General features: G+C 45.7%; 1 protein-coding gene across 1 annotated transcript in view; it reads left to right on the forward strand.

Moving 5' to 3' along the window:
* Positions 1-13,317, forward strand: part of CACNA2D4 (calcium voltage-gated channel auxiliary subunit alpha2delta 4) — a 121,146-nt gene that overhangs the window by 30,558 nt on the left and 77,271 nt on the right. Inside the window, exons 13-18 of the mRNA XM_033514695.1 lie at positions 334-467; positions 2,523-2,600; positions 3,801-3,881; positions 6,147-6,221; positions 7,245-7,331; positions 10,496-10,567. Coding sequence (XP_033370586.1) covers positions 334-467; positions 2,523-2,600; positions 3,801-3,881; positions 6,147-6,221; positions 7,245-7,331; positions 10,496-10,567 — 527 coding nt within the window. The remainder of the gene's footprint in view (positions 1-333; positions 468-2,522; positions 2,601-3,800; positions 3,882-6,146; positions 6,222-7,244; positions 7,332-10,495; positions 10,568-13,317) is intronic.

Raw genomic sequence — 13,317 nt, forward strand, 5'->3', positions numbered from 1 at the left:
CTTGCATGTGTTTGGCCTTCCAGACTAAAGGCAGTCTGATGAGGGGAAGGTTTTTCCCAGGACCTAAAGCAACACTTTGTATCTGCTTTGCACAAACCTGGTTATGTCAGGAGTCTCATCCCCCATGTTGCTTCAGCATTTTTAGAAGAACACAACCACTGCTTTGAAACTCTAGATTTCCACAGATGCTTTTGGGTACGAGTCATGCCAAGGCCCATTTTACAAAGAGCAGATTACCCAGCTGGGTAGACAGCGCCTTTGACATTCAGTTTTCTAGCTTTGCACTGGTTTAGGAGTCAGCAGAGCGACTCACACCTCTGTTTCTCCATGAAGGCTACTACACTCAGATCTCCACGCTGGCAGATGTCCAGGAGAACGTCATGGAGTACCTGCATGTGCTCAGCCGGCCCATGGTCATCAACCACGACCACGACATCATCTGGACCGAGGCCTACATGGACAGCGCGGTAAGGACCTCAGGCACGAGCCAAAACCTAAACCAAGTCCTGAAATTTAGGCAAAACAAGCCAGGAGTTGGTTGGCTGATAGAAATTACTTGTCTCTGGCTCTACTGAGACAATATTGGTTTTCTGCTCGCTCCTGGAGCTGAGGGGTGTATGCAGACTCAGACACGAATCTGCAGTGACTCAGGTGCCCAGGGCTAATCACACAGGCACAATGTCACCAAAGAGGTGCTTCTGTGCAAGCAGGTTACCTTCTGAAGGATTATTCACACAACAGATTATTCATGGCTCAGGGTAGGGTCACCCAGCCTGATCTCCTCCAGCCCAGTAGCTAACTGCAAATTGTTACAAAGATACAGATTTCACTCTTTCCTTGCTTAAACTAGCAAGGCCTGACTCACCACAGCGGTCCTGAGCCCAGCCCAGTGGGAAAAGGACACCTTGCAAAGGAGCAGGCAGTCAGCACTCCCAATGCCCCTGCTTTGTCTCAGGCCTGCCCTGTGGGAGAACATTTGGCTCTGTGGGATATCTTCTGTTCCACGAGCTGCCAAATGAGGGCTGGGACATGGTACTTGTTTGTACTAACCAAAGCCTCCAGAAATGCTACTAATTACCCAGGAAGTTTATTTTATCAGCAGATTTGCCACTTCTGGCACTTGGTGTACGTGGGGTCACGCTTCCCAAGGCAGCCACAGGCATTTGCTTGCTGCACCTTTTTTGTTCTGCATCTTGTTTCTTGTCTCTTGTCTTTCCATCCTCTTCCTCTGTCCCAACCTGTCCTGTGTTTGATTCATGTATTCATTTATGTGTTCATCCATGTCTCCCACCAGCTGCCACAGTCTGAGGAGGTAATGCACCCTGTGTTTTGTGCGTGTGCTGTTTGTGCCAGCGGTGTGTGCCAGCCTGCACAGCCACAGCTGGCCTGTACATCTGGAGAGGGGGGCTGCAGCACTCAGAGGCCTCCTGCACTGGCAGGAAGAGGAGAGGAAATGCTGGATGTACTGGAGAGCTGTGCTGTTGGTTCAGAGTAGGTAGGGCTGTCTGTGTTGTGCAGTGGCTTAATTCAGCTGATCTCTTTTTCCACATGGCCAGTAAGTGCAAGAGAAGTTTACTTGCTGTGTGTTAGTGTGAGTGTTGCTGTGAAAGGGAAGATTCCACAAAAAATCATCCAGAGAAGTAACACAAGAGACCAAATCCAAACCTCCATCAAGTGACTAGATTGTTGACTTGCTGCTCTACATCTCCCAGCCTGCTCTGTAATAGGGACAGGAGGTCAGTTCTTGCCATGATACTCCACCAAACGAGAGGTGGAAGGAGTGATGCTGCTGGCAACAAAGGATTAGAATCTTTTGGTAGCTAGGCATGTTTGGGAGGCACCTTTGTATATGGCTTGCCTGTTTTACCTCCTCTTGTGTGCTTTTAGAGCATCTGTCCTCTGTTGAACTGGGAACATCTCCTATGCCATGACACATGTATGTCCTGCATCCCCCACAGAGACAGCTCACTGCAGTGTGTCTGTTTAAATCATGGCTTTGTCTCTTTTCCCTGAGCTTAGATGGCTGAGTAACAAGTGTCTGTAACAAGGCTTTGTGTGTATTTGTGTCATTTAAATATTTGTCTGTGGTGTTTTTCATTTGTGGCATTCATACGTTTGCAGTGTAGCTGATGCTGTGTTTGTGATTTTGTTCACATTTGCTTTGCTTTGTTCTCTGCTGCTTGTGTTGGTGTTTTTTGCACTCATTGTATAGAAGTGTTCATGTCTACACTCATAAGGAGTGCTGGGTATAAACTGTGCCACCACTTCTACAGGTTCCTTAAAACAACTCCTCCTTAAAACAACTCCTTTCACCGGTGTTCACCCCATCCTCATCACCCCACACCAGCAAGCACCCATCCCACAGCCCCCTCAGACACAGAGTATTTAAAAACACTGCCATGTTTCCCAAGAGGTTTGGGAGGCCAGGAGGTGGTGGTGGCTTGCACCCCACACCTGGGACCTTTGGGCATGGGGCTCCCTGGGGTGCCACACTTGCTGACACACTCCTGTTTCTGTGGCAGCTCTTCGCCTCGCAGGCGCAGAGCCTGCTGCTCATGACCACCGTGGCCATGCCGGTGTTCAGCAAGAAGAACGAGACGGTGAGTGAGGCACAAGGGGGAGAACTCTGCGGGGTTCTGTAGCCAGAGGGCCTCTGAACCAACACCTGGCCATTAGGGAGGGCAGCAGAGCTCTGGATGGGTGATCATTTATGATAATCCGTCATTTCTTCAAAGTACCCCTTAAATAGGACACTTCTTGTTTTATCCCTTCCAGTTTCAAACCCAGCCTGGTTTACAGACCCTGAAATTTCAGGCTGGAAGAGATCATTGCCTTGTCTAGTCTGCATTTTATTGCAGGCCTTTACATCTCACACAGCCGAGCCAAATACCCTGGTTTTGGCAAAAGCACTGCAGAAAGACATCCAGGCCCAAGCTCTCTCCATCTCTTCGTGAAAAACTGGTGTCTAAATTCTGCTTTTAATTTGTCTGACCTCACCTTCCTGTCATAATGGCTTCCTGGGATTAAAAAGCTGGTACCCTTTAGTAAATTCTCATGGGAAGCATCTTCTACACTGCCATAAAATCAAACCTATCTTGATAAGATTAAAAAGATTGAAATATTTCAATGATTTGATAAGGGCATTTCCTCTGGGATTTGAAACCCTTTAAAACACTCTTTCCTGTAGTATTTCTAATTTCTCAGCATCCTTTTAAAATGGAGAATGGTACCTTAGCATTGGTGTACAAGGGATAAACTCTTCATCCAGGTCTTACAAGTGATTGTCTGCCTTCTCCACCTGTGAAAAGTGCATTAGCACAGCACTGCAGTGGGAGACTGTGTTTAATTTTTCCATAGTGCTCTCCAGATGCTTATTAAACAACCAGATCCCCATGTCTTGGAGGGGGGATTTCCTTTTTTCTGGGTTAACAGATTTGTATTTGGCATTTGATTTATCTGGCCCAATTTATCAACCCATTCATGCTGGTTTGCATTATTTTCTTGGCCGTCTTGGTATTTAAACATACTGAATGCAGGGGTTTGCCCTCAGAACTTGTTTCAGTGATTTTATGTTCCTTCTGAATCACAGCTGTGAACACTGACTAGTGTTGTGTAGAAACACTCTTCTCCATAAACACTGAAATTTGGACTTTTTGAAGTTTTGAATTGGTTTTGAATAACCACTTTCACACAAGCCCAGAGGGGATGGGTGAGAGACTACTAGAGAGACAATTACGTGTCTTCAGGTAGAAAACTGCCCAGGTTTTCCTTCTGAAAACAGATTCTCCTTTGTTTTAAAGCGATCCCATGGCATTCTCCTGGGTGTGGTGGGCTCTGATGTACCACTCAGGGAGTTGTTAAAACTTGCTCCACGGTATAAGGTAAGACTGAGATAATTGCAATGGCTTCCTTTGCACAGCAAGGTCACTACTGGCACTTCCATGGGCATGGCTGAAAAATCACTTCCAGCTCTGCAGGAAAAGCTATGAACTTAAGGGAAGAGTTGTTGGATGTAGTGGTGTGTGGTTTCTATATGGCACAAATGAAATTATTCACTATTGAGCTTTTAGGGTGCTTCAGCAGCACAAGGACTGGGTGATCCAGTAGGTTGGCAAAAGGTCATGGAGCCTTTGCATCCTGATGGTCACCAAGCCAGGTCCCTCAGAGGTGACAGCCTGTGTTAGGAGAATTAAAGTTTTATATCCAGTTCCCAGTGGATGAGAGATGCCGTGCCAGCTGGCAAAACAAATGGACTCGTTTCACTGTCAATATTCTTAGCAGAAAAGCTGAGGGCTGAATGGATTATGGAGAGCCAACTCTCCTGTCATGCCTAGAGGTTCCTTTCTCCAGATCAGAGTGATGGTTTCTTGGCAGGACAGTGTACAGAAAGCTGGCTCTCACTCACTTTGTGCTGTACCTGGATAGAGTATCTTGCCAGAATTGTTAGTCAAAAAACTTTCCATTAACTCTGTGTTCAATGTATCTTAAAAAAAATTGTTCATCTGCAGGGAATTCCCCCAGAGATGCACAGTTTGGTTTCTGCTGTAAATTCCAGGCAGTGACCCCTTGTCCAGTCAGGCTGCACAGCAGGAGACAATGAGCACATCCAAAGACCACCATGAAATCTGGCAATTTGAGCCAACATTTCACGGCTTTGGTTTCTCTTAAATAATTACCAGACAACTACTACCAGTGAGGCAGTTGTCCAAAATCTGATTGCTGAAGGCTCACAGCACTGGAAGTGCTGTCAGAAGCTGTGGATTTCTGTGGTGCTTCCAGACGTGGATGCAGGGCAGAGCATTAACAGGCAGCTGTAGGAAATGATCCTGCAGACAAGCCTGGAACTGTGAGTGTCGCTGCCTGCACTCAGCATGAAAATCTGCTTTGGGTCAATTTTTATATTATTCTTTTCTGCATAAGAATAAGGCCTTTTCATCTCCCTTTCCCCATGTCACTCAAAGGGGATTTTTCTAAGGAGGGTCACTGTTTTTTCCTCCAAGCAGGGCCAGGAAAGGAGGAGGAAAAAATTTGGATTTCATTATATCAGTGGTAGGACACATCTCCTCAGAAACTCCTCCAACTGCAGACCAGTTTGGAAACCTGGGATCCTCAATGTGAATTCTCTATCATGTGGGCTCCAAAAGGACCAGTTCCAGGGTTCCAGACCTCTGGAGTTTGTATATTAATGATTGTGCTTTTACTGGGCTGGGAAATTTCAGCTTTAATAGGCCAAAAAAGAAATTTGCTGATCCAGTGTCTTGGTTTCCTTCTTGCCACACTGAGTTAAGCCAAGCTTGTTTTTCAAAAAACTGCTTCACATGTAACACGGTCCAAGGTTTTGGTCTGGGATGTGAGAAATCCAGAATTGATCCCCTGAATGCACAGATTGTAAATGACTTACCTCCTCGCTTCCGTACCGTTATCCCTCCAAGATTGTCTCTATAGGAAAATAGAGTTGCAACATTTTTTTGAAGATGGAAACTTTATCCATTGTTGTTTTCCTTGAGACACCTCTTGTTTTGGCAAGCACAAGCTACCTGCAGGTTTTTAGCAACTCAGGGTGTAGCTGGAAGTTGCATTATATATGGGCTTGAGCTGAGTAATTGCTCTCTCAGAAATCTCTCGCAGATCAGGTCAGCCAGTGTCTGCTCTTGTTAGACTGTGCTATTCCTTAAAAAGCATTTTAAGACTACAGGCTTATTCAATTGGCCAGGGTTAGGTCTGGTCTTGCCAACACTGGAACACAATGCAGAGCTCCTCTGGAGCCTGGCCGTGTTTCCAGGGCAGCCGTCTGTGAGATTGATCCTCACTCGTTCATTCACTGCTCTGCAGGGTGGGCACACAGAGCTGCCACCACTGTTCCTGTCCATCACTGCCCATTTCCTGCCAACAGCTCAGGCTGCCTCTGGCTGCTGATAACTTTTCTGAATGTGCACACAAACCTACTACCTGCACATCCTTCTGTGCATCCAAGCACAGACAGAGCAGACAGATACTCACTTTGGGATGGACTCCACTTTCTGCTGGTCAATATCTTTAAAAGGAAAATATTTCTCGGTATTGGCAGTGCCAGGGTATCAGCAGCACCCATTACACAGCAGTGTTTTTAGCTAAAGCACTGATTATTCTCATGCCTCCTTCTCCAGCTGGGTGTCCACGGCTACGCCTTCCTGAACACCAACAACGGCTACATCCTGTCACACCCAGACCTCCGTCCTTTGGTACGTAGAGCTGTGCATCTGAGAACCTTTGCTGACTTGAACACAGAGACTTTCAGTGTTTCCTCTGATTTCCTTGTGGGTTTTGAGCTGTGAAGGCCACCAGCCTCCGACACACCGGGGCCAGCTGGCCTCGTTGCTGAGACGCCGAGGCACGCGATGATTTTACATTTCGGATGTGCTGGTCAGCACAAATCCACCTGCTCACAGCTACAAGCATGAGTGTGGCCACCACAAGAGAAAGCTGCTGTGAAGGGCTGTGGTGGCCCTTCAAAAAGGCAGCTTTTCAAAAAGGGAGCTTTTCACCTTTCAAAGAAGGAGAGCACAGGCACCGGGAGTCACTGCAGTGTGCCAAGAGAAGGGACATGCCAGATTTCCAGGGCAGGGCAAGGCACAAGGGTGCTGAGAGTTTCAGGCTCTCAGTGGCTGATCTGTTTCCCAAGGAAAAGTCTTTTGGGAAACTTTTCTCTCTCAAGGACTGTTGTGTAAATAAGATTTTAGTTCTCAAAACTTTTTTCTGAGAGTGTTTTTCCTCTTGTCCCACCAATGGTATGAGAGAGGTGTTGTTCCTTGTACCAATTGGGTTAACCTGTATGGGAACACCTTTTAAAAAGGGTTGAAAACCCCAAAATAAAGGCTTTGCCTCCTGAGAAATAAAATTTCAGCTGCTGTGATATGAACCCTCATTTCCTACTTCATGTCCTCTAGCACAGGTGTTGTACTGTTCTGTTTAGGAGAAGGAAGGCCTTTCCCTGTAAGTTTAGCTGTGTTCCTGTCTGTCCCTTGCTCCTGGGGCAGTCTGTCCCTCTGCAACTCCCCTAGCCCCTCACTGCCAGCATAAAGAAACACATGACATGGGACCAAGAAGGCACTCACACAAACTCTGCCTTCCTAGTCAGAGAAGAAATGAGACACCCCTTGTTTTCAAATTACACACCAATTCTTAAAGGGTTAGTTCAGGAAGTGATCTTGCCTCTTACTTGAATATTTTTCTTTCTTTTTCTATTTTTTTTTTTTTAATGCCAGTATAAAGAAGGGAAGAAGCTGAAGCCAAAGCCAAACTACAACAGTGTAGATCTCTCAGAAGTGGAGTGGGAAGACCAAGATGAAATAGTGAGTGTCAGAAAGTGGGTTTAGCCACTCTTGTAGCTTTGTGTGCCTGTGTGGAAGGTGTGGGGGGCACTCCTGTTGTTTTTGTGTGCCTGGCTGGCTCTGACTAAGAGAGGTGGGTGGTTTACAAGAGGACAAAGCATGAAGCTCCCCTACCAAGTGCTTGTCTTCCTTCCCAGTGTGAGTTCTCCTTCTCACGGAGCAAAGAAGGAGAAGTGCTGGGAGGAGGCACTTTGGAGGATGCTCCAGGGAGGACACTCCAGTCTGTGTGTACAAGGCCCTACTGCTGCCTTAACACAAAGCCAGAGGAGTTCAGGAGTGTGGCAGTGTCCTCCCATGTCACCCACACATGCACTAGGTGAGATGCAGCTGAAGCCACCCAACTAAGGAGATCAGGAACAAGACAGTACATTCATCAAGAGAGTAATGAACACAGAGGATAAAGGATTTAAACACTTGGGGAGAAAAAAATCCAGAAACCACTTTATTGAACAGGTGTGGAGACACTGAAAGCAATAACTGACCAAAGGGAAAAGATTAAAAAAAAATCAAGCCCTTTTCTGCTGTCTTTTGAGCAGAATTATTAGCAAGTGATAAAGGAGAAACAGTGTACACCTGCTGCTTTGCACATCCAGGACCCCAGATAAAATGAGAATATAGAGAGGTTCCTCTGTGGCTGGTTTTATTTTACTCAGAAGTAGGAGGAAATAGATACTTAAATTACTAAGATAAGAACTGAATTTGGAGTAAGATAGAATTAGCTGTGAGACACATGCTTCTGGATTACAGGGGAGACTGCTGAGATAAAGGGATATGATGCTATAGATATCCACTTAAACAGGTAGGACAAACAGAGCAGCGAGAGGATCAAAGTAGCCACCACCACTAGTGTAGGCCAAGTAGAAAGGCAACATCAAAGGAATTTGGGAGGTGAAAGAGTGGCAAATTGAGAAAAGGAACACAACAGAACTATGTAACATGGAAAGCAAGACAAAAATAAGAGGTTTTACGTGCAGTGGGAGCACCAAGACACAAGTTGCCAGTGGCTTTATGTAGGTTCACTTATCTTTTATAGGACTTTGCTCCCATTGTAGTTTTCTCTCTCACTGGAGCCACTTTTTGAGCTAATCCTCTTTGCCTAGTTTGCTATTGAAAAAAAAAAAAAAATTCGGGAAATGAAAGAAATTTGCTTTGCTCTCATATTTATTTGGCTAGTGGGTTCCTGTCTGACCAACTGACACGGATACCTAACACAAATACAATACCAAGTGTAAGGTTTCTGTCCACAAGCAATCGGAGTAAAACTATCTAGGGGACAAAAAAAAATAAAAATCCTGAAACCAGCATGAGAAACAAAAGCCACTTTGTGTTCTTGTACTGCATCTTCCAGAAGGAAGAAAGGTCACAGGCACAGAGGGTGCAGAGACTTTCAGTGACGTGAGCGTATCTGCAGTGTGACTTCAGCAAGTCTAGAGGCTCTCGAGATACACCCACTGCAGCAGAAAGCTGCCAACATTTCAACACTCACATTTGTAGCTGTGGTATTAGATCAGTGACAGACTCAACATCAGTGGCAGTATAATCTCAGCAACACTGATAAGCAGCACATTCAGGCTGGAAAAAATATGCCCAAGTGCTAATGATGTGTAATACAGCCGGCTGCAAAAAGAGATCCAGGAGAGGGAAGTTGGCATTGTCTGAAAAACACCCAAGGGCTTGCTGTAAAGCACCACAGGGATATTCACAGTGTGGGGGAAAAAGGGGAAGGGACAAGGGTCTGGAGGGGGGGAAGACAAGGAGTGGCTGAGGTCTCTTGGTCTGTTCAGGCTGGAGGAGACTGAGGGGAGCCCTCAATGCACTCACAGCTTCCCTGCGAGAGGAACAGGGGCAGGCACTGATCTCCTCTCTGTGCTGACAGTGACAGGAGCCGAGGGAATGGCCCGGAGCTGGGCCAGGGCAGGTTTGGGGGAGCAGGAAAAGGTTTTTCCCCCAGAGGGTGTTTTGGGAACAGCTCCCCAGGGCAGCGGGCACAGCACCAGAGCTCAAGAAGTGTTTGGACAATACTCACAGGCACATGGTGAGACTCTTGGGATGATGCTGTGCAGGGTCAGGAGCTGGACTTGATCCTTGTTTCCAGTTGAGGATATTCTACGATTCTAAACCCAGAATCCATAGCAAATCCTGCAGGCTGTCAGACCAGAACAGAGAGTATGCTGAGGCTCTGGAAGAAGGTCAAACGCTCTTAGCCAAAAAAGGAGTAATAATACCAGTCAGTGTTTTCATTTCCAAGATGTGGGCCATGGGAAACATGAGCTTCATATTCTAGGTCTGTAAATAACCCACATCAAACAGCCATAATAAACAAAAGCGTGGCCTTGTAAAGCCAATGCACTTGAGACTGGCTAGCACCTGAATGGAGGCCTGTCTCTGGAAGTAAGGAAACAATTTGTGAATGAGTAAGTTACTTCCCACTTATTTTTTTCTATCCAGCCTGAAGCAATAGACTTGATATGCTCTGGCAGGCTGGACCTGCAGTCAAAGCCTCTGTACTTGTGGAAAAATTTCCTGGATCTTTCTCGCAAGAGGCTGGGAGTCACTGTGAAAATTACCTTTTACCTTTGGAACCTGTGTTGAATGAAGTGGTCTCACTGCCTACCCTCCTCTCGTACAGTCTCACTTTGCTGTGCTAAACAGCTGCTTTGCTGCACCTCAGAAGTGGTGCTGAACACAGCCTATAATTTATAAATCAGTTTTAGAAACGTCAAAGAGCTTTGGATTCAGTCTGAGGGAGTTAGTGGGTTTCTCAGTTTTCTCCTCTTCCAGGCTCTCAAAGCACTGTGCTAATGAATTTCTGGCTGCCAAACAGTGAAGTCTGTAACTGGGACTGCCAATTTCATAGATTCCAGATCCTTTCTTTTTGCTAAAGATATATATCAGCAAGCTTTCAAGATAAACTATTACTATTGTGTACCACTTATCAGCTTGACTGTCCAAGGATTCTGATCACTGCAAACAGGATTTCTGTCTAAACGAAGCAAGACAGAGCTGGGGAGGAGGGGGAACCAACAGTGATTCTTTCTGCCAGCCCCTGTGTGTTAATGACAAGTGGCTCTGTTAATTCCTGCCCTGCTTGGAGACACTAACACCAAACTTGTTCACCTCTGCAGCTGAGAAGTGCTATGATCAATGGGGAAACAGGCTACCTCTCCATGGATGTGAAGGTCCCCGTGGACAAAGGGGTAAGAAATTATCCTTCTGTTCAGGTCACACCAGGGGAGTGGATGGGAAGTGGACACTGAAAAGCCACAAAGGACGTGGTTTTTAATGTTCAGCATTCCTGAGAGTGAGGATTTTATTGTTTCACCACATATATAATGCATGTGCTAAAGGTGTACGAGAGAGCATCGTTAGCACTGCTCTATACCTACCAAGATTCTGCTCTCAGAAAGGTCCTGGAAATGTCTCTCAGCTCCCTGCTCTGTCCAGGCAAAGCCAAAAAGCATGTTGTTCATTGTTTATAGGGCTGTGAAATGAATCAGAGTTCTTCAAGAGTTAGAATAGGGCAAGACTATGCTGAACTCACTTAGACAGAAGGAGATTTGGAGATTATTTTGCCACCCCCTTTCCCTACCCAAAACCACTCATGAAAACTTTGTCCCTCACTTCGTCAGAATGCGATTCCCTTTATCCAGGTCCAGGATTAAATTTCTATGCAAATATTAGCAGACATTTTATGGAAAGTCCTGGTGAAATGGAGACTTTTGAACACTCCCTACCAGCTCTAGGGCAGAGTTATACATCTTCCTTTGGAATCAGTACAAAATTATCTCGTACATTTATGTTCACTGGTACTTTTTCATTCACGTTTATTTAACTCTCTCGAAGATTTTGGCTTTCATCATTTCCTGTTAGGAAGTATTCCAGAGTCCTGCAAGTTACACTGCCCAGAAGTCTTCTATATTTCAGGAAAATTTTCCATCCTTTATAGAGAGCTTTTTTTTCAGTGCTCCCATGCTAAGCCACAGTCAGCACCAATTCCAACAAACCAAATGCTCACAGGCACTGCTGAAATGGGGCCATTTCCTAATGAAGACACCCCTCTGCTTCCTCTGAATGGTTGCCCTGCTAGATCTTGTCACTACATTTTTTTTCTCTCTGTTCTTGGTGTTTGCAATTCTCCTGGACCTGTTGATGCCTTTGCTTTTCTTCTCCTGGGCATTGCTGACACCTGCATTTGAAATATTTGCACACTTTTCAGCTATCATGGTAGTTCCTGTTGACTCTTCTGTCGTTTCTGGTGCCCAAGTACCAGGGCTTCACTGAATTTTGTGACTGTTTCCCTGTTGCTCTCTACAGAGCAGCTATTCTCTGCAGTAGGATATTTCTGAACAGGGAGCCCCCAATCTCCTTTCTTCTGCCCCTTCCATTTTTTTTCTCCCTCCCACAGCTGCGCTGGAACTGCCGCCCTCACTTCTGTGTTTCTTAGCTATTTTTTCCAGTTGCCATTTTTCCACCAGAAACCCACTTCTCCTTTTCATCCAGCCTTTCTAATTTTAAGGGCTGCTGAGACACTTTTTTCAGTATGCAGAGAAATGTTCTATTTTGTCTTGCAGATAGATCCCTGTACAGGAGGGCTGCTAAGGCAGAGTCTGTTCCTCCCATTAGATTTTCTTCCCTCGATGTCCTGTTGTTTACTGTTTCTTTTTGTCTACAGTTCTGCAGCCGGTTCTCCCTCCATATCTTATTTATGCTCACTTTAACTGATTCTTTGGAATAAAAGTTCATGAGAGGCTGTTTCAAGTACCTTATATAAACCCATATATATTGCATGTCTTTTATTTCCTTCATCCATTACCTTAGTTATTCTATCAGAAAAGTAATCAAGGTTTTAGAGCAAGAGCTATTCTTTGTAGGTCTAGATTGCTTCTTTTGCTAGCTAAACCCCTTTGTGCACCCTCAATAAAACTTCTTCTGAGTCATCCAATGGTATCTTTTAGTCCAATATTTTAGAGACAGCCTTCTGCTCCCGTACCCAGAGGAAAAGGAAGATAACAAAAAAGTAGCCTTGGTAAAGAGATATTATTTGTTTCATTCTGCAGCTCTGGAAGCCTTACGAAGCACAATAGGGGACTGAGGCTGAGTCTGTGTCAGTTTTACTATTATCAGAATACACATGGGGTGGAAACCAGAAATGAAGCTTAGTAATTCCCACTTGTACTCTGCTAGCTGATGAAGCAGAGCAGCATTGAAACAAAGAAAGTGCTGACAGAGCCTTGAAACAAAGAGAATGAGGCATCCAGACTGTGGAGAGAAGATGTGAGTGAAGGGGTTAGAAATTGTTCTGTCAGCCACGTAAATGTTGATACCCCATTGATATCAGGAAGGTATCAAGAACAGAGATAGAGAGGAAAAAATAAGGAACAAATACAGGAGGCAATTGTTAGAGAGTTCTAGGGGCAGAAGTGCCTTTGCTTGCAGCTTGAGTACAGAAGGGCTGTGAGTGTGAAAGCAAAAGAAGAGGACATGGCTAGGAGTTGTGGCAAACCTCTGGTAATGGCAGTAGCCAAGCCTGGATGCCTAGCACAGCTTCCAGCCTGGCAATCCACTGTTCCCAGACTGCAGGGGATGGCAGTCAGCCCCCTGTCACTGTGCCAACACACCCATGCTCTCCCCCCTTGATCCCCACTGTGTGGCAAAGTCCTGCCCGAGCATCCTCAGCCCCACTTGGCTCAAGGGTGCCTCTGCTTCTCTTCCATTCCATGGCAGTTCCATTCCATGACATCCTCCATCTGTCTTGGGGCTGGCTGAGCACTCACCAGAAGAGGGGCAGGTCAGGGGAAAAAAGAAGGAGCAAAACAAACCCTGCTAAAGGAAAAGGTCTCAGAGTAGTTGCCAGGTCCTTCCTTTGCCTCCCCGCCTCCATCATCAGATCAGACAGGCAAGAAAAGGAAGGGTTAATACCAATTGTACCACCCACAGACACCAAAAC

The sequence above is a fragment of the Parus major genome, chromosome 1A, assembly GCF_001522545.3.
Source record: "Parus major isolate Abel chromosome 1A, Parus_major1.1, whole genome shotgun sequence".
Classification (NCBI taxonomy): Eukaryota; Metazoa; Chordata; class Aves; order Passeriformes; family Paridae; genus Parus; species Parus major.